We start from the raw sequence: 23,584 nt of genomic DNA on the forward strand, positions 1-23,584 counted from the left end.
AATCGCCTGGGGCTGCCTTCTGCAGCCTGCACCAACATCTCCAATAAGAAACTCGGTGACTGTGCCTATTCCTCCCCAACAGCCAACTCAAGAAATAAGCCTATGGGAGAGAGACCAGCGGTCATTCTGCATTTCAAGGGTTTGAACAAATGTGCTGGGGGGAGTTGTTGCCAATCTCTTGGTCTCTGCCCTCTCTGTATTACCCTTACATGATACTTAGCTGTGGGTTTTTAAAACTCGTGACTAGTTGCCAATCAGATGTCGCTCCATTCACGACAACCCTGGGGGTCATTGCTCTACCCAGTGGAGTGCTGGCTCCTGATCAAGGCCTGGCGAGGGCTCGAGGCTCCCTCGGTGGCTTTTGCTGCTCAGAACGGAGGCTCCTTGACACTGTATTTCCCATTGCTCTAGGGTCGAAGGCTCCCCTCTGGAGGTACTTATCTCAGCAGAAATGAATAGTTTAGTTTGGAAGGGACCTGTAAAGGTCATCTAGTTCATCCCCCAATGAATCTGTAAAAATGAATAAATGAATATGCTGTGCAATGAATAACAATTTATGTTTATATATTCATAATTGCATTTTAGTAAATTTCATAACTCCATAAAGACCAATAAATGCCTCATAAAAAAGTGGTTATTTGGAATACTTTTTCTGAGTTGTAAGAGACTTTTACGCAATATGTTAGTGATTTTTATATGTCTCTTAGGTGTTAACTTATTAGGATTGAAAAGCTGTTAAAATAGCTGGCAACATTTTCAATTACTGGTCAACCCTAAAACCACGTATTAAACAGGTGAGCATGCCTACCCTAACCCATGTACTTCTGTTTTTGTCTTCTCTTCAGCAAATAAACTGATCTCAAACCTTTTTAACAGGGAGACATCCAAATCGGAGCATCGCTATTTCTGGGTTCTTGGTCACTTATTTTCACACCTGTATGGGTAACCATACAGGTGTGGTCTTAAATTTTGATTTCAGAAGACAAAAATTTGTCTTGCTTTGCTTTTTCATTATAGCATTTGCTTCTGTGTAGTGATGTACTTTTGCATGGTTTGTCCTGCTGTCAGACCTGTTGTGTCTTTAGCAGAGGAAGGGATGGTAAGCATTTTCATGTAACTCATGGAAGACCAGAAATTATATTTTTTACATCATGTTCGAAAAGTAAGTGAACTAGATACACATTAGTAACTCAGTAACACAACCCAAACAGTTGCTGAGTACTTGCAATGGGAGTAAGGTACACTTACAAGAACTCTCTTGTATTTTGAGTGAAATTTCTGAAATACAGGTTAGTTTCTCAGTGGCCTGGTATCACAGAATGTCTAAATTTAGGAGGCATCTCTGGAGATTAGGTAGCCCAATGCCTCTGCACGAGGTAGGGTCAGCTAGAGCAGGCTGCTCAGGATCTTGTCCAGTTGCTTTTGAGTATCTCCAAGAATGGAAACTCCACCTCCTGTCTGGGCAACTGGTTTCAGTATCTGATCACACTCACAGTAATCAAGTTTTCTTCTTGTTTATAAATAACCTGGGGAAAAAAAAAAAAAAACAAAAAACAAAAAACAAAAAAAAAAAAAAAAAAAAAAAAAAAAAAAACCCACAACGTATTTCCTCAGTCCTTTGTGATTAGGATTTCAGATCCTGCTTTTCTGCAAGCCATGGAGGTGTGTACCTTTTCTCTTTTACTTGTTATTAACTGTTCTTAAATTTGTCTGAAATAGAAAGTAGAAGCTGAATTGGAAAACTTCTGGTTCTCGCTGAACAGCATCCTTCTGATTTCCTCAAATAAAAGGCTGATAGTTGGTTTGGAAATACTTAAATGTCACATTTTTAACATGTGCTTTGGCACTGTTAGTCAGGATCTTATTGCTTATTTTAGCTACCTCTCATATTTCTTTCCTCAGAAATCAAAGGAACATGTAGTCTTGACCTTCCTTATTAAATATTTCCCTACTTTCATTTTTTAATTACAGTACATAATGGTCTTTCCAATATTTATATAGCTTTGCAAAATCTTTTAAAGAAAATATGGTAAACCATTGTTTTTCTGTCTTTCCAGTAATCTCCCTGTATTTGGTGCCTTTAGTTTAAAAACATGTGGATAGACTAGCCTTTCCCATCCTTAATGTTTGTTGGCTGATTTTTGTGTCTCTAAACATACTGGAGAATTTCTTATCCAAGAAACAACATTGCATGTGTTATATATTTACTGGGTTTATTAATTTAAGCCCCAAGTGTGGTCTAATAGTACCACAATTAGTTGGCTTAGATGTCATTCTAATATTCCTCCCATTTTAAATGCTTTTTTCCTCATAAACCCAGCATTTTTTCTGTAATAATAGTAATCTTTAGGAGCTCAGCAATTATTTTAATAAGTAGAATAGTCCAAAATGTGTGGAAAAATTTAGTCAAATACAGTAGTCTATATCATATATCAAAGGCAAAATTGGCAGCCTGTATTTTTATGCCTATCTGTCTGATTTTTCATTATTCTACTTCCTCTGTTGCAGTTGAAGTAAGACATACTGACTTTTTTGTATGTTTCCAATAAGCACTTGCTAGTTCTGTTTATATCAGACGAACTTCCATTTGTGTGTTCCAAACATTTTTCCATACGAAAGTATGGGAAAGTATGGGCCACACGCAAAGAGTTGTGGTCAATGGCTGGATGTCCGGCTGGAGACCGGTAATGAGTGATGTCCCTCAGGGATCGGTGCTGGGACCTGTCTTGTTCAACATCTTTGTCAGTGACATGGACAGTGGGATTGAGTGTGCCCTCAGCAAGTTTGCCGATGACACCAAGCTGTGTGGTTCGGTTGATACGCTGGAGGAAAGGAATGCCATCCAGAGGGACCTTGACACGCTTGTGAGGTGGGCTGATGCCAACCTGATGAAGTTTAACCATGCCAAGTGCAAGGTCCTACACCTGGGTCGGAGCAATCCCAGGCACAGCTACAGGTTGGGCAGAGAAGAGATTCAGAGCAGCCCTGCAGAGAAGGACTTGGGGCTGTTGGTCAATGAGACAATGAACATGAGCCAGCTTCAGTGTGCACTCACAGCCCAGAAAGCCAACTGTATCCTGGGCTGCATCAAGAGGAGCATGACCAGCAGGTCGAAGGAGGTGATCCTGCCCCACTACTCTGCTCTCGTGAGACCTCACTTGGAGTATTGTGTGCAGTTCTGGTGTCCTCAACATAAAAAGGACATGGAACTGTTGGAACAAGTCCAGAGGAGGGCCACAAGGATGATCAGGGGAGTGGAGCACCTCCCGTATGGAGACAGGCTGAGAAAGCTGGGGCTATTCAGCCTGGAGAAGAGAAGGCTGCGTGGAGACCTCATAGCAGCCTTCCAGTATCTGAAGGGGGCCTACAGGGATGCTGGGGAGGGACTCTTCGTCAGGGACTGTAGTGAGAGGACAAGGGGTAACGGGTTCAAACTGAAACAGGGAAAGTTTAGATTGGATATAAGGAAGAAGTTCTTTACTGAGAGGGTGGTGAGGCACTGGAATGGGTTGCCCAGGGAGGTTATGAATGCTCCATCCTTGGCGGTGTTCAAGGCCAAGTTGGATGAGGCCTTGGGTGACATGGTTTAATGACAGGTGACAGGGTGTGTCCCTGCCCATGGCAGAGGGGTTGGAACTAGATGATCATAAGGTCCTTTCCAACCCTAACTATTCTATGATTTTATGATTCTATGACATGGGTTTGGTTAATACTTTATGATAGTGACATAATCTAACTTTGATTTTATAAGGAAATTCTTTAGGCATTGGGGAATCAGCAGTTTAAATATCTGACATCTTACTCATTTCTTGTGTCCTGATGATAGTCCACATATGCTACTCTCATGTACACGAAATACAGAAGAGGCATTTCCTGTGCGTTTCCTTTCTCTGCTACCAGAGAGATTCAGAGAAATTAAAAAATTAAAAACTGTATTTTTAACCAGTAAATGCTGTTACTCTAATGAGAGGTACCAAGTAAGATTAATGGAAACACAAGAGCTAGTCAATGTTTAAGAATGCAAAGGAATTTCACCTTCTCAGAGAACACTGTGTCAGTTACTAGATCACATGAACTGTTGGGACATACACATTTTATAACTGATCATTCTACCATACCCAGAAATGATATTTCCTGTGTTGATCTCAGATTGCTGGAACAGTATTTCGTGAGTGGTGCTGTGAATTTCTCAAAAGTTTCTGAGCCTTTTGAACTCTTCGATCTTTGCTTCTGTTTTCTACACCGGTTTTCCACTTTTAGGTTTCCTGTAGCTGTACATTTACACCTTTGTCCAGTAGTAGTATCTTTATTTATAATTAATGCAGAATATTTGTTTAGCTTTGACTTTGTACTTAGGTGATTGTAAATCTCTTCATCACTATTGCATAATAACTTCTTTTTATATTTTTCTATTCCATGTAATTGATACGGCTGTATAAACTTACACAAAAAAAAAAGAAAAAAATCATTAAGTATGTAATTCAGCTTCACTTTTGGCAAGTCTCTTTTAAATTTACATTTTCTGTCCTCTTAGACATTGCTTACGCTTCTGAGCAGTCGCTTTGATATTCCTCACAAGATCTGTTTAATTCTAATATCATCTGTGAGGAATGGTTTCACGCAGTTGTATCTCAAGCTATTTTCAGCAATTTCTCCTTATGGATTTACTTTTTTTCTTTTTTTTGTAACTTAACTCTTGACTGCAGATTATTCCAAGTTGGCTTTATGTACAAGTCCGTGAATTCTTTAAGAATTTTTAATCCTGTAGGGACTTTGTACAATGGAAGCTCTATTTCAAGCTTCTTTTCTGTAAAAATCTCTTAAAATTCATGGCAGGTCACGTTAACCAACGGCCAAGGTTAGTTGATGGGGTATTTTTTTAACATAATTGGAAACCTTTTTTTCTGTATGACTTTGTTATGTTTTTCCATGTTTGATTACTGGAAGGCTGTCTGTTATTTTAGCATATGTCTGTCTCTGAGATTTATTCTATTTGTGTCATGCCTGGCCAAAGAGGACTAGCCAAACTGGACAAATCCTTTCAGGAATATGGAACCATAACACCTAAATACTATTGGAGTTTTGCATGTTGCAACACAATGTAAACACTGACATTTTAAAGACACGGCAATTTCTTGTTTAGTTATGTAAGTCTACTGCTGCTCTTCCTTTTACAGAGAAAGAAAAAATACATAGTCTAACATTACTGTCATACACGTTACTTCTGGTAATTCTATGATTACTTAAACTTGCAAAAGTTGTTGCTTGATAGAGCCTAGCAGACTGTTTCAGATGTGCTGTTGTAGTTCTCCATGCCGTAATGCATACCCGGTAATATTGGTTTATCTGATGTTAGGTAAGAGAAAGTATCAATTCCATATAGAGATTGAAGCTGTGGTTCACACTTCTGTCTGTCTTTGAAAAATGTGTGTTCTCTTAAAAATATGCCAAATTATACAGATTCAGCAGCGTGACTGCAAAAGTTGTAGGTACAGGTTACAAGACAATTTCCCCTAGGTTTTAGTATTTGTACTGAAAATTCTTTCATTGGACAGGTCATACTTTCATTCCTTGTATATGTTGTGATTATCACTTAATTTTGTACAATTTCATAATAAAATCCTAACGCAAGTTAGTGTATTCGAATGCCATGTATTTTCAGGGTGAAAAGTGTTCTGAGGGTCCAGTAGGTCCAGTTGGCCCACCACGTCTTTCACCTTTAACATTCATTAACTGCAGCATTCAAAAGAAGAAGCCTTTTGAGTAAGGAAGGTGACTGTTTTTAGACAGCAGAGCATCCTATGCCACAGCATAGGGTTGGATAAGAGTGCAAGAACCTCTCAACTTCACTTGTTCCATTAGTATCAGTTGTTGATGCTGTCCTAGTTATTCACTGAGATGCATAGAAATGTGAGCAAGGGGAATTGAAATAAAGATAGCGAGACTTCCACAGACTCATTTGTTTCCTCTCAAAGGTAGTTATTTTATTTTATTAATTGAAAATCTAATCTATGAAAGTTTGAAATTAATCCCCTACCTTATCTTTTTAGGTATGTGGAGTCCTGGACCAGAGGTATCCCAAGGCATGAACAAATCCTGTGATTTTATATGTATTATATGTGACTGAGGACAAGCTTTTTTATGCATTCAGAGCTCTTGTTCTTTTAGGGAAACTCAGAAAAGAAAAAGTAACTCTTCAGTTAGAGAAATCCTGTTGAACTGTATCGTGTTACAATAAGCAGCCTTTAGTCACCAGGTGCTTAAAGAAATAAATTGAAGTGCAGAAGCTTTATGAAGGTTCTTTAAAGGATTTGAAGATTAAATATTCTGTGTTCTACCAGGTTCCTTATTGCTGAGCCTGATCAAGATACTTTTTCAAACTGATAATTTTTTGTTGCCACAAAGTGGCTACACAACAGGCAATGTGATCACCACGCATAAAAACTTTGCTCATCTTTTCTTTAAGCTGTCAGTGAAGTCAAGCATTTTACAAAAGTTACTCTAAATTCAAATTCTGTTTGGGGTGGTGTTTTGGTTTTGTTTAGGGACAAGGGTGTGAGCCTGGGGATTGTGGAATTTTAGGAACCAGACTGTCAGGAATTAAATTAAGTCTGATTTGGACAGTTACTGTTGTAATCCTTGCTCTGTTTTCATGCACTTGTAAGTAATTATGTGGAACACTTATGTTCCTAAATGACACAGCAAAACTAACTTGAATTATCTGATAACCTTGAACTGTGCTTTGCTGATACATTTACTGATGACTTTGAGCTTTCATTGACTTTGTAGTTCTTAGAAGATACATGTGTCAGGTTCTGGCACTCCCAATCTGGATATCTGAGAGAGGAATGTGTGATATGAGTATTTTGTTTCTCAGGATCAGACAGGAACTAAGAAGCGAAGCTATTTCTTCCAGGAGATATCCTCCCTCCTTGAAGCATTGTATCTTAGTCTTTTAATATCTGTCTTTAGCTTCTACCTCTTTCTACAAGGAGACGAATATTTTGGCCAGACAGTAGCCTCATTTACTGGCTGTGTCCTGATTAAATGCTGAATGTGTTACCCAGTATGAAATACTGTCATTATGCATTATCATGTAGATACACCAGAGGGCAGGATTTAGATAGCAGAAATATCTTTATATCTTACATAAATTGAATTCAGCAGCTAAAGGATCATTTTGATATGTTTATTACAATCTGATTTTCAAAGGGCATATAATCATGGCTTTACCTACAGAGTGTTATGAATAACAATGGCACTGAATTAATATATGTCTAGTACTAGGAACAGTGTTTTCTTAAACTGTTTAAATTACTTCAAATTGCATCAATTAGCTGTGTCTCCTAGCCAGAAAAAAAATCCACAATTCTTTATAGTGACTATTGTCATTCTTATTGAGAGAAAAGCACACTTGGGAGAGGGGGAAATGTAAATTTGGAGCAGGCAATTTTGCTTAACGTCATCAACCAAACTGATCCACAGTGTAAATCCTTTGGCATAAGACATTCATGTACTATAGACTACTCACCTTTTTTCATAGTTTTATAGATCTGTACCACATTTGCATTTGGTCATGGCTTTCCAAGCTACAGAATAATAATTTGGTTTATCTGTCTTCGTACAGAAGTTATCTGTTATCTTTGTCAGCTCTCTCTGCTTCTGTTTATTTCTTCTTTACTATTTTCAAGTTGTAATAATGAGAACAGTGGGAAGGATTCAAGGAGGATAGGTATTGTACCAGGAAAGAAAGCTAATACATTATTTTTTTCCAATAGAAGAGGTGACTTAACGTGAAAGCAGAAACTAAAGGATTTTTAACTCAAAATTCAATAGCAACATGGGCTTTACAGATAAAACTGTGCTGCAGACCAGAGCTTTAGTATGGTCATGTAATGAGCTCATTTAGACAGATTCAGTAGTCCTGGGAGCTGGATGCACTGAGCATCTGGTTAAGAGCATGTGGTTGAGTGCAGCCATTGAAACACTGCTGTACTCAACAGCTTAGCAGGAAGTATGAGTAGTGTTAGAAACAATTCTGTAAATCTGGAGGCATTACTTCCATCAGATTTGATTTCTAAGTGAATATAAAGTTATGAAACTGTATACTGGCAAGATTAGAGAAAAAATAAAGCAGTGCACCCAGGTACTCCTCCAGTACTTGTAGTCCTCTTTTGCAGTACTTCTGCTCCCTTCCCACATTACTTAAGTTTCTTGCCTTCATTCCCCTTCCCTGTCCTCACTGCTTCCACCACTCTTACCAGCCACCCATGTCTTTTCACTCTGATTTAGTCAGAGTTAGCAAATGGTGTGCCTGGTTTGTAGCCTTCATCTCTGATTGCTAAGGTAATGAGTTCACTTGGTGGAGGAAACTCAGGTAAGGGCTGGCTTCTCTTTGCCGTGTGTGTATGTGTCAGGGATCAGTGATGTCCAGTGATAGAACAAGGGATAATGGGTGTAAACTGGAGCATAAGAGGTTCCGTATGAACATCAGGAAAAACTTCTTTACTGTGAGAGTGACAGAGCACTGGAACAGGTTGCCCAGGGGGGTTGTGGAGTCTCCTACATTGGAGATATTCAAGGCCCGGCTGGACAAGTTCCTGTGTGATGTTGTCGTGCTTTAAGCCCAGGCCGTAAATCAGAACCACGCAGTCCACTTCCCCCACACACACACCTTTCTTCCCTCCGCTTCTGGAAGGACGGGGAGGAGAATCAAAAGAATGCAACTCCCACGGGTTGAGATAAGAACAGTTTAATAACTAAGGTATAACACAAATCACTACTGCTACCACCAATAGTAATAATGATAAAGGAAATAACAAGCAAGAGAATACAACCGCTCACCAACCGGTACCTCGCCCCCACCCCGTAGTATCTAGCCCATCCGGGAACTCTCAGTTCTACATCCTGGGCATGACGTGCTGTGGTATGGAATACCTCTTTGGCTAGTTTGGGTCAGGTGTCCTGTCCCCGCTTCCTCCCGGCTTCTCCTCCTCCCTGGCAGAGCATGAGACTCACAAAGTCCTTGGTCAGTCTAAACGTCTGTGTTATCAGCTCCGTTCCCAGGCCGAAAGTCAAAAACACAGTGCTGCAGCAGCTACTAAGAAAAAATGACTGCTGCTGCTGAACCCAGGACAGATGTACTCTAGGTTATCCTGCTCTTGCAGGGGGGTTGGACTAGATGATCTTTTGAGGTCCCTTCCAACCCTTGGGATTCTGTGATTCTGCGCTTCTGTGATTGGTGGTGGTAAATGCCACCAACTGCTGCATTCACTATATGGCTCCTGAGTTTTCTTGAAGGCACACAAAATTAGTGTCTTTATTTGAACTCAAATAGAAAGTAGCCAAAACCTCAGACTGACTGCATGAAATTCATGTAGGTTAGGAAAAAGGCACTCAGGATTCTGCAGAAGGGGAAAAACATTTTCCCCACCTTGTTAGCCTGCCACAGGGAAAATATCCTCCATTAATTTTAATAGATTTGGTTTTATATGGGTGTAGGGTGCTGCAGGCGTAGTTCAGTAGATTTATAATCACAGAAGGCCAGTGTTAGCTACTCATGTACTTACAGAAGCCCTTCTTCTTGCCTTATTCTTATGGAATATCTAAATGACTTTAATATTTTCCATTTTTCATTTAGTGTATGAAACAACAGTAATGTTAACCTTATGATTTATAGTTATTCTTTTTTCTTTCTGATTTTCTATTTTCCCCATAGTAAAATCTGGATCATAGCAAACTATCAGCCTTGTTAATGAAATTTCTTGATCAGGAGACCAGCAATTCTCTGAGAGCAAGTATTTGCACTCTACTGTATTGTGCTCTGACAGCTTTCTAAAGGGCATGCCATGTAAGAGCTATGCTTGGTGCAGAACAAACGTATGTGATTTAGCATTTTTTTGGAAAGCTGATTGCCTTCAAGAAGGACAAACCAATGGCAATTGATAACCATGGTATTCGCTCTATTTTGACTAAATAAACTTATTAAATTTGCAATACCAAAATGAAAGTTTAGAAATTCTGTGTTCTTTGCCTTTGCAAGTTTCAGATGCACTCTTCCTACGAAACTGAAGAAGGAGAAATTATTTACAGAGAATGCAAAGCCTCAACTTTCATATTTTTATGGTAAGACAATTCATAAGCTTTGCCTGCCACTTGCCATGCTGGAAGTGTCTTCTATGTAATGAGAGGTATTAATTTTGCTATGGAACTTCCATCAGGTGCTGGAACAAAAAGAACACACACAATTTTTGGGTCTACAAACACCAAAAAGCAATGAATATGCAGCATTACTGTCCTATAGAATTAGTTACTGAATCTATTTTTGGTGCATCTGTCTAAAAGTAGTGTCCCAGACATAAGCTACCAAGGTGATCTCAAGTCTAGAAACTCTATCTTGAGGAAAGTTAAAAAGTGCAGCTTACATGGCATTTAGGCAGATTTTTTTTAAAGCTATTCAGTTCTGTTGGATCATTAAGAAACAACTGTTTGTACATTTTCAATCCTACATTCTTGCTGAAAGATTTGACCTCTGCCAAAAAATCTGATTCAGTCAAAACTATCTTTTTAAAATGTGGTTTTGAAATAGCCAAGTCATTTCTCATTTTTAATCTATAACTGAAACACTTCAGTGCTTAATCACATAGCAGTTCAGGGACCTGATTCATCCCAGTGACAAAGCCGAGTCCTCTCTTCTGCAGCAGCATGCAAAAGAGCTCTCTATTGTGTTCTGCCACCAAGGCACCAGGGTTGTCTTGCCTGCAGGCTATGCCTGTCCAGAGTCTGAGCACTGACCTGCTGGGTATCGCTCAAAACTCCCTCAAGGCATGTCCTGTGTCCTTGAGGCTTACCATTGGCATACTTTCTTTCATCCTGATCTTCTACTTAACACTGTAACAATACAATTGTACCCTAAAGCCTGCCATCAGATAGAGCAAATACAATTTGCATACAGCATGCTGAGAGCTACCTAAATGATAGCCCCATTTCAGATATCCTGTCGGTCTGACCCCTCAGAGGCTTTAAAGAGCAGAAATAATTCCTGGGGAAAAAAGCTCACAAAGACTTCTTTTCTTTTTTTTTTTTTTTTTTGTCTTCCGTAGGGTCAGAATTCAGTTCTAGCTTACAAATTATAATGTATTAATCCCACATCTCTGATCTAGCCAGTGCTGCAGCTTTAACATGGACAAGCTGAAGAGGTGTGGCTGACAAAGAGGTGGGTGAAGATGCAGATTGTCTAAAGTGAGTTTTTAAATGTAAAAGGTCAGTTCTTTAAAATGGGAAAACACTTGTGCTCCCAGACTGACACTGTCACTTTAATAAAATAGCTTGGTCTCTCACTCAGCCCTAGCTAAGTGCCTGCCTATATTCATTTAAATTTTGGCCAACTAAACAGCAATAATGGGCTATAAAGGATCTAGATGCAAGGTAGAGCCACTTACAAAAGGGTAGGCTATGTCTTGGGAGATTGCTTTTTTTTTTTTTTTCATAAACAGAACACATTTTCTAGCATGACTTACTGGACATATTTTCTATCCTGACTGCTTACTGAATTCACAATTTGCTTTTTGAATGCTTTTGAAGGTAAAAGAGTTATTTCCTTTCTATCTTTAGAAGACTGCACTTATGGTTTCTGTAACTGCATGATGGACTTGAAAAGATTTAGGAAGGATATTTAAATTTAATATATTGTCTTTGTTATTAATGATATTGAAAATTAATTATTGTAAATTACAGGCATTTTTTATAAATCAGTTTTACAGGAGTTCAGTTTAGACATCTGTTGGATCACTGATTTAAATGTAATGTTAATTTTCTTAGTGTATGTTGTCATTATAATAGAATATTGTCTTCATGGAAAATATTGCACACATTCTGTTACAGCCATGCAATATTAATAATACATTCATGTATAGAATTTCATTACTAAACCATTGTTTCTTAGAAGAATAAGTTGTTACTGATGCTCCAGACCTAGGCAATATATCTGCATCCAAAACACCCACATTTTTGTTTACTACTAACAATTAGGGATTTTTAGAAGCAATCTATGTTCCAAGTTTTCTATAATATTTCTGCTAATTTGAGATAATTAGTTTAATAGCTAAGTATGTTAACAGCCATACACATTAGTAACAATTTCATTTATCCTTCTTTGTTAGATGTTCAAATGAAAGATAAAGATATCACTGGTAGTTTTTAAAGTGGTTGTTTTACCCATATTTCTTGTCCAATAAAACAGGTTCTAATATACATGTGAGCTACAGTTGGGATTGTACTGGCTGCTATGGTTAAATCACCTACCCAATGACTTTTCATAATTGTTTTTTGCATGTTGTCTCTAGAATTATGCTTCCCACAGGTATGTATTCTGGTTGTGAAGTATCTGTATTTGTTTGCATCTATAAATGAAGTATTCACAGGTGTTTTTTCACTTTTAACAAGAAGGAAAATTAATCTAGCTTGGGATCCAAGTCACTATCTGGAAAAAACATTTTTCTTTTGCTTTTTACTTCTGGCTGTGACAACAAAACAGCTGGTATACGTGCAAAACAGAAAGAAAGGAAAGAATCCTTATTCTCTCGTGCAAAAAGATGAAGGTAAAACCATTTTCTTAAAATTCCTGATTGACCCTCTTGTATGTCTCCACATACCTCAGGATAATTAGTTAGTAATTGACGACTTATGTATTCATTTATAAAATGTGATTTATTTTGATTACGAGGCCTCAAAAATACTGTGACAATATTTACTCGGCTGTGGACTCCAGTTTGATCTATGATTTTCATCAACATGCATATGTCTTTTAAGATAAATGATAAGGAGCCTAGTTTTTAGTTTAAAACTGCCTGTGGAACGTTTTGTATACAAAATCAACTAAAATGATAAAACAATCCCATAAAGACCATAATTTGAAAGCTTTTGTCTGTAGACTGGATTTAATAATAATGGTATGAATTACAGTAACTTAAATTTAGTTACTTGATTTCAGTAGAATTTCTTGGCAATTACAGTGGAATTTATCCTTAGAAGTTTTACTGGGAAGACAGAGGAATCCTTGAGGAAATGATTTAAGGGTTGGGATTGTTGCAGAGAATTATCTGAAATCTTTTTGTAATCATCATTCATAGATTTAACTTTCTTGTTCCATTACAGGTGATATGTGTCTTGTTGCTATAGTCTTTATCTTGGACAGTTCAGAAAGTGCCAGAAATGTGTTGTTTGATTTGGAAAAGAATTTTGTTCAAGAGTTAACTAACAGCATTTTCCAGATGAAGCCAGTGAAGTCTCAGACGTATAATGTCAAACTAGCAAGTATGCAGTTCAGCAGCACAGACTTCATTGATCATCCCTTTACAGCCTGGAAAAATGTGCAGAATTTTAAACAGAAAATCAAGTCTCTGGGCTTTATTGGCCATGACACTTATTCCTATTATGCAACTTCCAATGCCACTCAGCTGTTTAAAACTGAAGGTAGTAAGAGAAGTGTGAAAGTGTCTCTTTTGATTACTGATGGTGTGAATCATTCAAACAGCCCTGATGTCCAGAGTATAGCCACAGCAGCTAGGAGTCTTGGAATACATTTTTTTACTATTGGCCTTTCTAAGGAAAATGTATGAGAAGAAAAATTTCATGTGATATCTGGCGATACATCCTCTAAACGTATCTTATGCCCGGATGATCAGAACCTGAAAGTTCATGTAACACAGGAACTGGAAAGTAATGCTGATGTTAATCTTGGCATGCATCTACCCATAGCAGGTTTCATTTAACTTTGCTAGGTAAGTCCTGAAGGCAGTGCAGAAGTTTTTGTGGTGGATGTCTCTGCTACTTCAGGAGTCAGGACAGAGGGAGCTTCTCCTCCCAGCCACTCTCCAAGGAGTTGTGTGCTTGGACAATAATAGCTCAGCTGCATTGATCACTGATGGAGGGAAAGGGTATTTTCCAGCACACAGAGTGTATCTCTGAGCATATGATAATGCTTCAGAAAGTAACTTGTTCCTTTTATGGGATTGTTTTATCATAAGGCTGATAAAATCACAGAGTCCTTCTGCTACATTATGTTAGTCGGGCCTTCCATAGTAAGACCTTTCATTAGGAAGTCTTTTCATATGCCCCTTGTTAGCATTGCTCCTTAGTATGCCTATTTAGCTGTCCCATTACATCTCATTTGTTTTCTGATCATTATGGGATACATGAAGTAGCCTCATATTCCTACTGGAGAACCCTTTTACATACGAGTGGTTCCATGGACTGGTTCTTGCCACTGTGAAGAAGGGATGAAGGTATTCACGTTCTTTACCATTAACCTTGGAAATTCTTTAAACTAGAGAACAAAAAAATGGTTAAATTAGTACTCTGTTGAATTAAATCTGTATGAAAGTAATATTTTTCCTTTTTTTTCAGGAAGCCTTTCTTCAGAAGCAGGTAGGTTTTTTGAGTTTTATATTTCAGTTACTCTTATTCATACTAGATCTCCTGATGTCTGCTTCTATAATACAACAACACTCCAGGAGAAATCAACCTTCCTTCCCTGAGTACAGTTTCAACCATGGTTGCTTTTATTTTAACTTTCATGCATTTTTTCCGTCTCTTTGAGAAATCTACAGCTTCTGTTCATTAGCGAGAAGTATCAACAGTAACACATAAAGAACTCTTCCTAGCAGAGTGGAATAGAACTAGTACAACACATGCAACTTTATTAGTTGTCTCATTAGACAGCAATAGCAATCTCAATATGGCCCAAAAATAATGTATGGTTTCATGGTACTATATACTACGTATATGCAATCTTAAACCTTTGTAGTTACAGTATTTGTTTGGTTTTGTTATAAATAAATCAAGCAACTGATTTTGACTGGACTATACAGAAGTATATTGTTGATTATAAAAGCTATATATATATGTTAGAAGACAATTTATTTATTGTTATTCCACTTTTATGTTGTCTAGTTGTGGCTAGGAAGAAAAACAGGTTTTGTTTTAAAATTGGAAGTAATACATTGGAAAAATATTCTCCTTCATGTTTCTATTCACCTTGTAGTGTATGCGGAAGAACTGTGAGTGTGAAAAGGGAGAGAAAGGAGACAAAGGTGATTCTGTAAGTATGCATTCATTTGAAAAGCTTTCAGAGTTTGAATTTTAATCATTGACATCAATGTTGCATAGTATTTAATTTGGTTGCTATGTCTATAAAAAGCAAGACGTTGCTATGCATGTATTGCAAGAAGAAGTGATGTATCATAGTGATTCACTGTGACAGGCCACTGTTAGAAGAGCTCCGAAAAAAACCCCTATCCATGATCATATACCATCTTGTAAATACATTATTGGGTAATAGAACACTATGTATAAATAGCTACATTATTTTGAAGCCCAAATAAAAAGCTATTCTTGAATCTTTCAGTGAGGAAGGAAAGGTCCATTAGATACAGGTTTACTTCCACCAGCAGCTTCTCTTTGTATAAGAGAGAAAGATTCAAAAGATTGTGGGTGATGGCATATATGAGGAAAGTTCTGAAACTCTGCCTCCAACTCTTTTCATTTGTGACACTTCAACACAAAACTATTTCTTGGCTCTGGTAAAGAAGAGAGAAGTAGGAGTTCAGATGGTGTGCGACCTCTCTGATCCTTCTGGTGTCTTTACCAGTTCCCCAGAGACAAGTAAGGTATATAGAGAGGTTTATGACAGCAAGGCCCATCATCCAGTCCCTTGACTCTGGATAATACTCATCTGGAACTAAAATCCCTGTTTCCAATTTAAAATTTAAGATCCAAGAATTTTAAGTTATTTTATCCAAAATGGTTAGATGTAACCTGTAATACATGTATTTTTAATATATACATACATACACTGAGCTTTCAAGTTCCCACCTTCATGATCCTCCAGACAGGAATAATGGTGTAATAATTTTTTGTTCTGGGGCTGCTGCATATTGACACTGAGCTGTTCTATGCACAGGCTTTTTTTTTAAGCTGAGATGATCAGATAGGTAACTGAAAAATGAGGAGGAGGAACCGCATGTGTTTTCTGTTACACCTTCCTGGTTAGATTTTCAAATGCTCTGTAGAAAATGTAATTATCATTGAATATTGATTTTTAAAAAATCACAGAAGCCTTACAATACCAGATTTTTTTAAGCTGTGACAGTATTGTTGTACACGCCATACCTGAATTGGTGTGGGTTTATACCTAAGCTTATTTCAGAACTATTTTTGCATGTCCCTAAAGATGCAGTCTTAGAGAAACTGGAGAATTTTATCCTCACAATAGTAATAATATTTTCTTGCTTTGTTTCAGGGCAAAGGGGAAAAAGGTGAGCCAGGACCAAAAGGAAACAAGGAAAAGCAAATTTAGAAAAATCAAACAAATTTCTATCTGGTCTTATGCAAACCATAGAAGTGAACATAGCAAAGGAAAAATATGTTAAAATTTGATGTAAAAGATCGACTTTTGCTGTGAGGGGTTTATAGGGAGCTGCTTTAGAAGTGAGAGAGAAAAATTTCAAACTTAACTGGTAACTTGGTACCAGTTTTTCACTGACAGCAGAGGTCTCTGAACCTAGCTGAAGGCTCTCTGAAGTTCCACAGAGCTTTTTAACAGTACACAAATCTCTGGAGCAGGAAGGCTTGCTCTGGTGACTTAGGATTTCAGTCATCTAATAACAGCTGATGAGTTTTCTGTGTTCATATTCAAGAATCATGTGTCCTTGATTGTGGAAGGAAGAAGTGTGTAAGTTCATAAACAAAAAGCTGCTTTAGCTCCTTAAACAGTGTTCTTTGTTTTAGTGCAATAGTGATAAATAGAACACATATTTCACTCGTATTTGTTCGCTTCCAACAGGGCGTTGCTCGAAAAGGAGATCATGTTGAAAAAGGTACAGAGGTATGTGACTACTACAGGTCTAACTTGTGTTTGGTCTTTTCAGGTTATCTGCCAGACCCTGATTCACAGTTTATTTCCACTGAACTGCAATTTTTCATTTTTCCACACACCTACTTTATTCAATTATTCAGAGCACCTGAACTAAGTTCTGATTTAGAGAAGCATCTATACTGTCAGAAACATTCTAACCATGTCCTTACGTATAGAGATGGGATACCACTGACAGAACTTTTGAAGCTATGTGATTTCGTATCGCCTTGCATTAGATTTATCCCAAAGATAGAATTGAAAATGTCATCACTAAAACATGTAGATAGTCCTCCGGTGGCTTCTGAGATCTGATATTTCTCAGCTTGAATTCTTGTTGATTCACAGTAGAAAGGTTAACATAGATCAATTCAGTTTAAAAGTCCCCTTTAAGTGTTAGCATATATCCGCTAAAAGGCTGGCAAACTAAGTGGTGTTTTTATAGCTAATATTATAAGGAAAATGTATACATCTAAATTTGCAGGAAATTATATATTAAATGAGTCTAGAGAAATATTATCTTGCTGTGAACAGCTGAATTTCTGAAACATAATTCTTTACTGGGTACTGGTTTGGGGGGTTTTTCCTGCTTAAGTTAGAGGTATGTTATGCCTTTGCTTTCTTTTTTATGATTTTTCCCGCTTGTTTGTTTTTAATCTTTGAATAGGGAACTCTTGGCTACAAGGGAGACAAGGTAAGATTTTTATTGAAAAGAAGTATTCTGAAAATAGATTGTCACTTGCTGACATTGTATGTAACAGAATGGAAAGAAGAGCCTGTCTTGTCTTTTTCATATGAGAGCTCCTAATGCAATCCCTATAAGTAAATTAATAATTTATGTAGACGCTTGTAGAATGGATTGTTGGAATTAAAAAAAAAAAATCAGAAAATGTAATCTAAATAGAAAAAGGAAAATGTCAAATACCAGAAATAAAGCTTCTGGAAGGAAAAAGAAAGTTGAGGATTGAACAAGAGATTGAGTAGAAAAATGTGAAATTATTTACTACAAACACTACAAGTAGACATGGCAATCATAAGCTTTCAAAAAACTTAACAACAAGGAAGTTTACTTTTAAGCTAATTATAATCTGTAACGGCTAATGCTTGATAAAAAATAAAATAAAATCTCAAGATAGTCTTTCCAAGAAGCCAAAAAAAATAATACAACAAGTTTCAAGATTCAAGAACTGAAATTTATGTTGCAAGCTGGACCATCATAACCACAACAGAAGCAGACTATTCCCATTTTGAATTTGCTTGCTTTAGATACTTACCTCTTAACATTGTTAATAAAAGCAGTGCTTCTCTGAATGTTTGTATTCATTAGAAAAGTGCTTTTGTCAATTTATTGACAATTTATTTTCATTTCATGGAAACATTCATTTCATCAAAACGTTTCATGGAAATGGGAAAAGTAGGCTCAGATGTCTACTTTTCATGTGTGGAACACATGCTTTTTCATCCGTGGAACAAATTAGTAATTCTCTTTCTTCATTCCATTCATAGACTTGCACAATTGTTATTTAGGGAAATCTCAGACATCACAAATATGAAATCAGAATATAGAAAGGCAGCACAGAGAGGTGGAAAAATACAGCAAAGCATTTTAGATATTAAATGTATTATCCTTTTATGATATAGGTTGGAAATTTGGTAGGCATTCTCAGGGAGAAAATGTATCTATATTGCATAAAGCAGATCTACAGACTGTATCTAATGATGCCACTCTCAGGTCCTCAGAATCTACTAAACATCTTGTGCTGCTGAACTGCTTGCACAGTCTTTAATGCATGTAGTGTAATCAAAACATCTTGTTCAGCTGTTAACCTTTTGATTTCTTATAAAGGGTGAAAGAAGAGAATGTGGATCCCCAGGAATAAAAGGGGAAAAAGTAAGTATAATTGTTATTTGAACTGATTCACACTGATGATGATACTGGAAAAGCATGTAATATAAATAAACACAGCTTGTAAAGATTATCGTGAATTTGTAACATTTTATAATTCCCTGGTAATAGACATACATTCATAGTAGAAATAGGATTTGTGAAAACTGAACCCACAGTCCACTATATTCTTTTTTACTTTTTTGCAGAAGAAATATAATCACTTAACTAAAACAGAAGCTGTCCTGATCAGTGCCAAGCCCTGCTTACAAAAGACTGCGAGCATGTTATAGAGCTCACCAGATTTTTTTCTTTGAATTGTTAATTTTAATTCAAGTGTATGAAGTTATCTTACAATAGGGGCAGGTTCTTACACAACCTGAACTTTCGGATCTACCAGCCCATCTGCGCTGATATGCATTCACACGTCTATCTAGTCCTCCTCCTCTTTTAACCTGATGTACAGAAGTCATAGAAGTGATTATAGATTTTTTCTGGTTTTTACACTCTGAAAGACAGAAGGATAATGTACCCCTGAGTGAAATAATAATGTATCTTGAGTTCCTGTAAGCAGGTTTGTATGAGTACTACAAACCACTTATTTATAGTTAGTTAAGTACTACCGACTGGATTGCAATTGATCATTTCAGTAAAGCATATTTAGAATCATAGAATAGTTAGGGTTGGAAAGGACCTTATGATCATCTAGTTCCAACCCCTCTGCCATGGGCAGGGACACACCACACTAAACCATGCCGCCCAAGGCCTCATCCAACTTGGCCTTGAACACCGCCAAGGATGGAGCATTCATAACCTCCCTGGGCAACCCATTCCAGTGCCTCACCACCCTCACAGGAAAGAATTTCTTCCTTATATCCAATCTAAACTTCCCCTGTTTAAGTTTGAACCCATTACCCCTTGTCCTGTCACTACAGTCCCTGATGAAGAGTCCCTCCCCAGCATCCTTGTAGGCCCCCTTCAGATACTGGAAGGCTGCTATGAGGTCTCCACGCAGCCTTCTCTTCTCCAGGCTGAACAGCCCCAACTTTCTCAGCCTGTCTCCATATGGGAGGTGCTGCAGTCCCCTGATCATCCTCGTGGCCCTCCTCTGGACTTGTTCCAACAGTTCCATGTCCTTTTTATGTTGAGGACACCAGAACTGCACACAATACTCCAAGTGAGGTCTCACGAGAGCAGAGTAGTGGGGCAGGATCACCTCCTTCGACCTGCTGGTCATGCTCCTCTTGATGCAGCCCAGGATACAGTTGGCTTTCTGGGCTGTGAGTGCACACTGAAGCTGGCTCATGTTCATTGTCTCATTGACCAACACCCCCAAGTCCTTCTCTGCAGGGCTGCTCTGAATCTCTTCTCTGCCCAACCTGTAGCTGTGCCTGGGATTGCTCCGACCCAGGTGTAGGACCTTGCACTTGGCATGGTTAAACTTCATCAGGTTGGCATCAGCCCACCTCACAAGCGTGTCGAGGTCCCTCTGGATGGCATTCCTTTCCTCCAGCGCATCAACCGAACCACACAGCTTGGTGTCATCGGCAAACTTGCTGAGGGCGCACTCAATCCCACTGTCCATGTCACCAACAAAGATGTTGAACAAGACAGGTCCCAGCACCGATCCCTGAGGGACACCACTCGTTACCAGTCTCCAGCCGGACATCGAGCCATTGACCACAACTCTTTGCGTGCGGCCATCCAGCCAGTTCTTTATCCACCGAGTGGTCCACCCATCAAATTGATGTCTCTCCAATTTAGAGACAAGGATGTCATGTGGGACAGTGTCGAACGCTTTGCACAAGTCCAGGTAGATGACATCAACTGCTCTGCCCCTGTCCATCAGTTCCGTAGCCCCATCATAGAAGGCCACCAAATTGGTCAGGCAGGATTTCCCCTTAGTGAAGCCATGCTGGCTGTCACCAACCACCTCCTTGTTTTTCATGTGCCTTAGCATGCCTTCCAGGAGAATCTGCTCCAAGAGTTTGCCAGGCACAGAGGTGAGACTGACTGGTCTGTAATTCCCTGGGTCATCCATTTTCCCCTTCTTGAAAATGGGGGTTATATTTCCCTTTTTCCAGTCATGAGGAACTTCACCTGACTGCCATGATTTTTCAAATATGATGGCCAGTGGCTTAGCAACTTCATTGGCCAGCTCCTTCAGGACCCACGGATGGATTTCGTCAGGTCCCATGGACTTGTGTACGTTTAGGTTTTTAAGGTGATCTCAAACCAGATCCTCTCCTAGATTTCTTCAGTTTTAACATCAATATTATACTTACCTTTATCAAAGACCAACTTAAAAAGTTTTTTTATCCTACCTGATTTCAAGTAGGAATTAGGAAATACTCAAAGCAGCAGTATTTGTAGCAAAGATGAAAGGGCATTATACTGTAATAAAAACCTAAATACTGATAATATCTTGTGAGATGCTGGGATTCAAAACGGCATCAAGTGAGTCAGAAAAAGCTGAAATATCAGTGAAAAAGGAGAAAGAGTTGCATTTCCCAGAGGAATAAAGATCATAACTTCTTTATTCAGGCAACATGTGAGAAATAGCACAAGGTTATGTGAAATGTCTATGAAGATAAACGGAAGCTGTTCAGATGTTGGCAAAGAACATAATCAAAGCAGCTAAGAATCTGACTGTAGAAAACACACGCTAGAGCTGCTGGAAATTTCCTTGTTTCACTTCTGTTGAGGACAGTGATGAAAGAAAAAAAGCAGTTTGACATCTGCAGAGGATCAGAGATTATAGTGGATTATGGACTTCAGGAATTTAGTGAACAAATGAAAATTGCAGTCACTTCCAGAGTTCCCAGCTTCACATTTACAAATGCAGAAGATAGAACAAAATGATTTTTTTTTTTGATGCTGGACAAAATAATCAGAAACAGGTAATGGAATGAAGAAGTATCTCTTGGCTTTTTTTTTTTTGGATGCATTTTTAATGTGAGGTGGGTTTTTTTTGTGAACTATTAGTACAATTCTAACATGCTACTGATCAGCATTTTGAGTTAGTAAGACAAAGTTACCTGAAGTTATTCTAGTGTAAGGACTGCAGGATTTTTTTAAGAATTCTGTATCTAATATACTTCTAGAGATTGAATTTAAAGACCTGTAGTACATAAGAACTAGTTAATTAAACAGCTAAGATGCTAACTAGCCATCCACAATGTTTTTTGTATATAAAAATTATTCTAACCGAATGTTGAGGATGGAATGTGACAGGCAATTATTGAGTAGAGAACAAGAATAGTAGTATTCTGGAGAGAATAAACTATCTAGAAAATGCTTAAACAGAGACATGAGTCATTAGCGGTACAGTGTAATTCTCAATACTTTAAAGCAGATAATTACAATTTCCTATTTATCTGACAATTGAATCTTAATTTTCCTCAGGGTTTGGAAGTTCCTCTTGGCCCTATGGGACCTTGGGCGCCTCAGGTAAGGGAACTAGAAGCTTCCAAATGTTCTGTAAGTTTCTTCTACATACAACCTATCAGCTCATGGAGAGCAGTGTGATTGGTGCATGAGGCAGCAGTACAGCAGAGTCTGGCAAATCTTTGTCTTTTGGAAATAATTTTCAAAGAAAAAACCTTTGTTGCTGCTGCTGCTTAAATCTACTCAGATTTAGTGGTGTGTGCGTGGCCCACTTGTGCTCTCCAACTGCAGAGCTCTCCTCTTACCTGTAGAGCATAATCATGCCCTGTCATACTCCTACACAGCTACAGGTTGGGCAGAGAAGAGATTCAGAGCAGCCCTGCAGAGAAGGACTTGGGGGTGTTGGTCAATGAGAAAATGAACATGAGCCGGCTTCAGTGTGCGCTCGCAGCCCAGAAAGCCAACTGTATCCTGGGCTGCATCAAAAGCAGCGTGACCAGCAGGTTGAAGGAGGTGATCCTGCCCCTCTACTCTGCTCTCGTGAGACCTCACTTGGAGTATTGTGTGCAGTTCTGGTGTCCTCAACATAAAAAGGACATGGAACTGTTGGAACAAGTCCAGAGGAGGGCCACGAGGATGATCAGGGGATTGGAGCACCTCCCGTATGGAGACAGGCTGAGAAAGCTGGGGCTGTTCAGCCTGGAGAAGAGAAGGCTGCGTGGAGACCTCATAGCAGCCTTCCGGTATCTGAAAGGGGCCTACAAGGATGCTGGGGAGGGACTCTTCATCAGGGACTGTAGTGAGAGGACAAGGGGTAATGGGTTCAAACTTAAACAGGGGAAGTTTAGATTGGATATAAGGAAGAAATTCTTTCCTGTGAGGGTGGTGAGGCACTGGAATGGGTTGCCCAGGGAGGTTATGAATGCTCCATCCTTGGCGGTGTTCAAGGCCAGGTTGGATGAGGCCTTGGGTGACATGGTTTAGTGTGGGGTGTCCCTGCCCATGACAGGGGGGTTGGAACTAGATGATCTTAAGGTCCTTTCCAACCCTAACTATTCTATGATTCTATGATTCTACTTGCTAAATTCCTCTTATATTATATGGCAGCATCCATATTTGGTACCTCACCTGCTCTGTCTTTTCAGAGAGTCGTTAATTATTTCCTTCTGTGAAGGGACACAATGATTGTGGTAATGTACAGGAATTAAAATTAATCTCAGCTTATCATCACAGATAGATTCAGGGAAGTGATTTCCTGCAAACAGAGCTAAATGAGGTGTGACAGCTTAGTTTATTTACTTGGGCAGAAGAGAGACTCTGAAAATATGACAAAGTTGGGAACAGGAGGAGAAAGGAAGAGAAAGCTTTAGATAAAACAGATGCAGTTCACATGGAATAGT

At 38.5% G+C, this 23,584-nt stretch overlaps 1 protein-coding gene across 1 annotated transcript in view; it reads left to right on the plus strand.

The window, feature by feature from the left end:
• Window positions 1-8,349: 8,349 nt before the first annotated feature.
• COL28A1 (collagen type XXVIII alpha 1 chain) overlaps window positions 8,350-23,584 on the plus strand; it is a gene marked incomplete at both ends in the record, with an annotated part of 66,548 nt that continues 51,313 nt past the window's right edge. The window contains 13 exon segments of the mRNA XM_080609609.1: window positions 8,350-8,377; window positions 12,345-12,361; window positions 12,462-12,495; window positions 12,498-12,599; window positions 13,156-13,616; window positions 13,620-13,719; window positions 14,407-14,427; window positions 15,469-15,668; window positions 16,301-16,342; window positions 16,844-16,885; window positions 17,580-17,606; window positions 18,759-18,803; window positions 22,203-22,277. Of these exon segments, the coding sequence (XP_080465735.1) occupies window positions 8,350-8,377; window positions 12,345-12,361; window positions 12,462-12,495; window positions 12,498-12,599; window positions 13,156-13,616; window positions 13,620-13,719; window positions 14,407-14,427; window positions 15,469-15,668; window positions 16,301-16,342; window positions 16,844-16,885; window positions 17,580-17,606; window positions 18,759-18,803; window positions 22,203-22,277 (1,194 nt within the window).

The sequence above is a fragment of the Psittacula echo genome (genome assembly GCF_963264785.1).
Source record: "Psittacula echo genome assembly, chromosome: 2".
Classification (NCBI taxonomy): Eukaryota; Metazoa; Chordata; class Aves; order Psittaciformes; family Psittacidae; genus Psittacula; species Psittacula echo.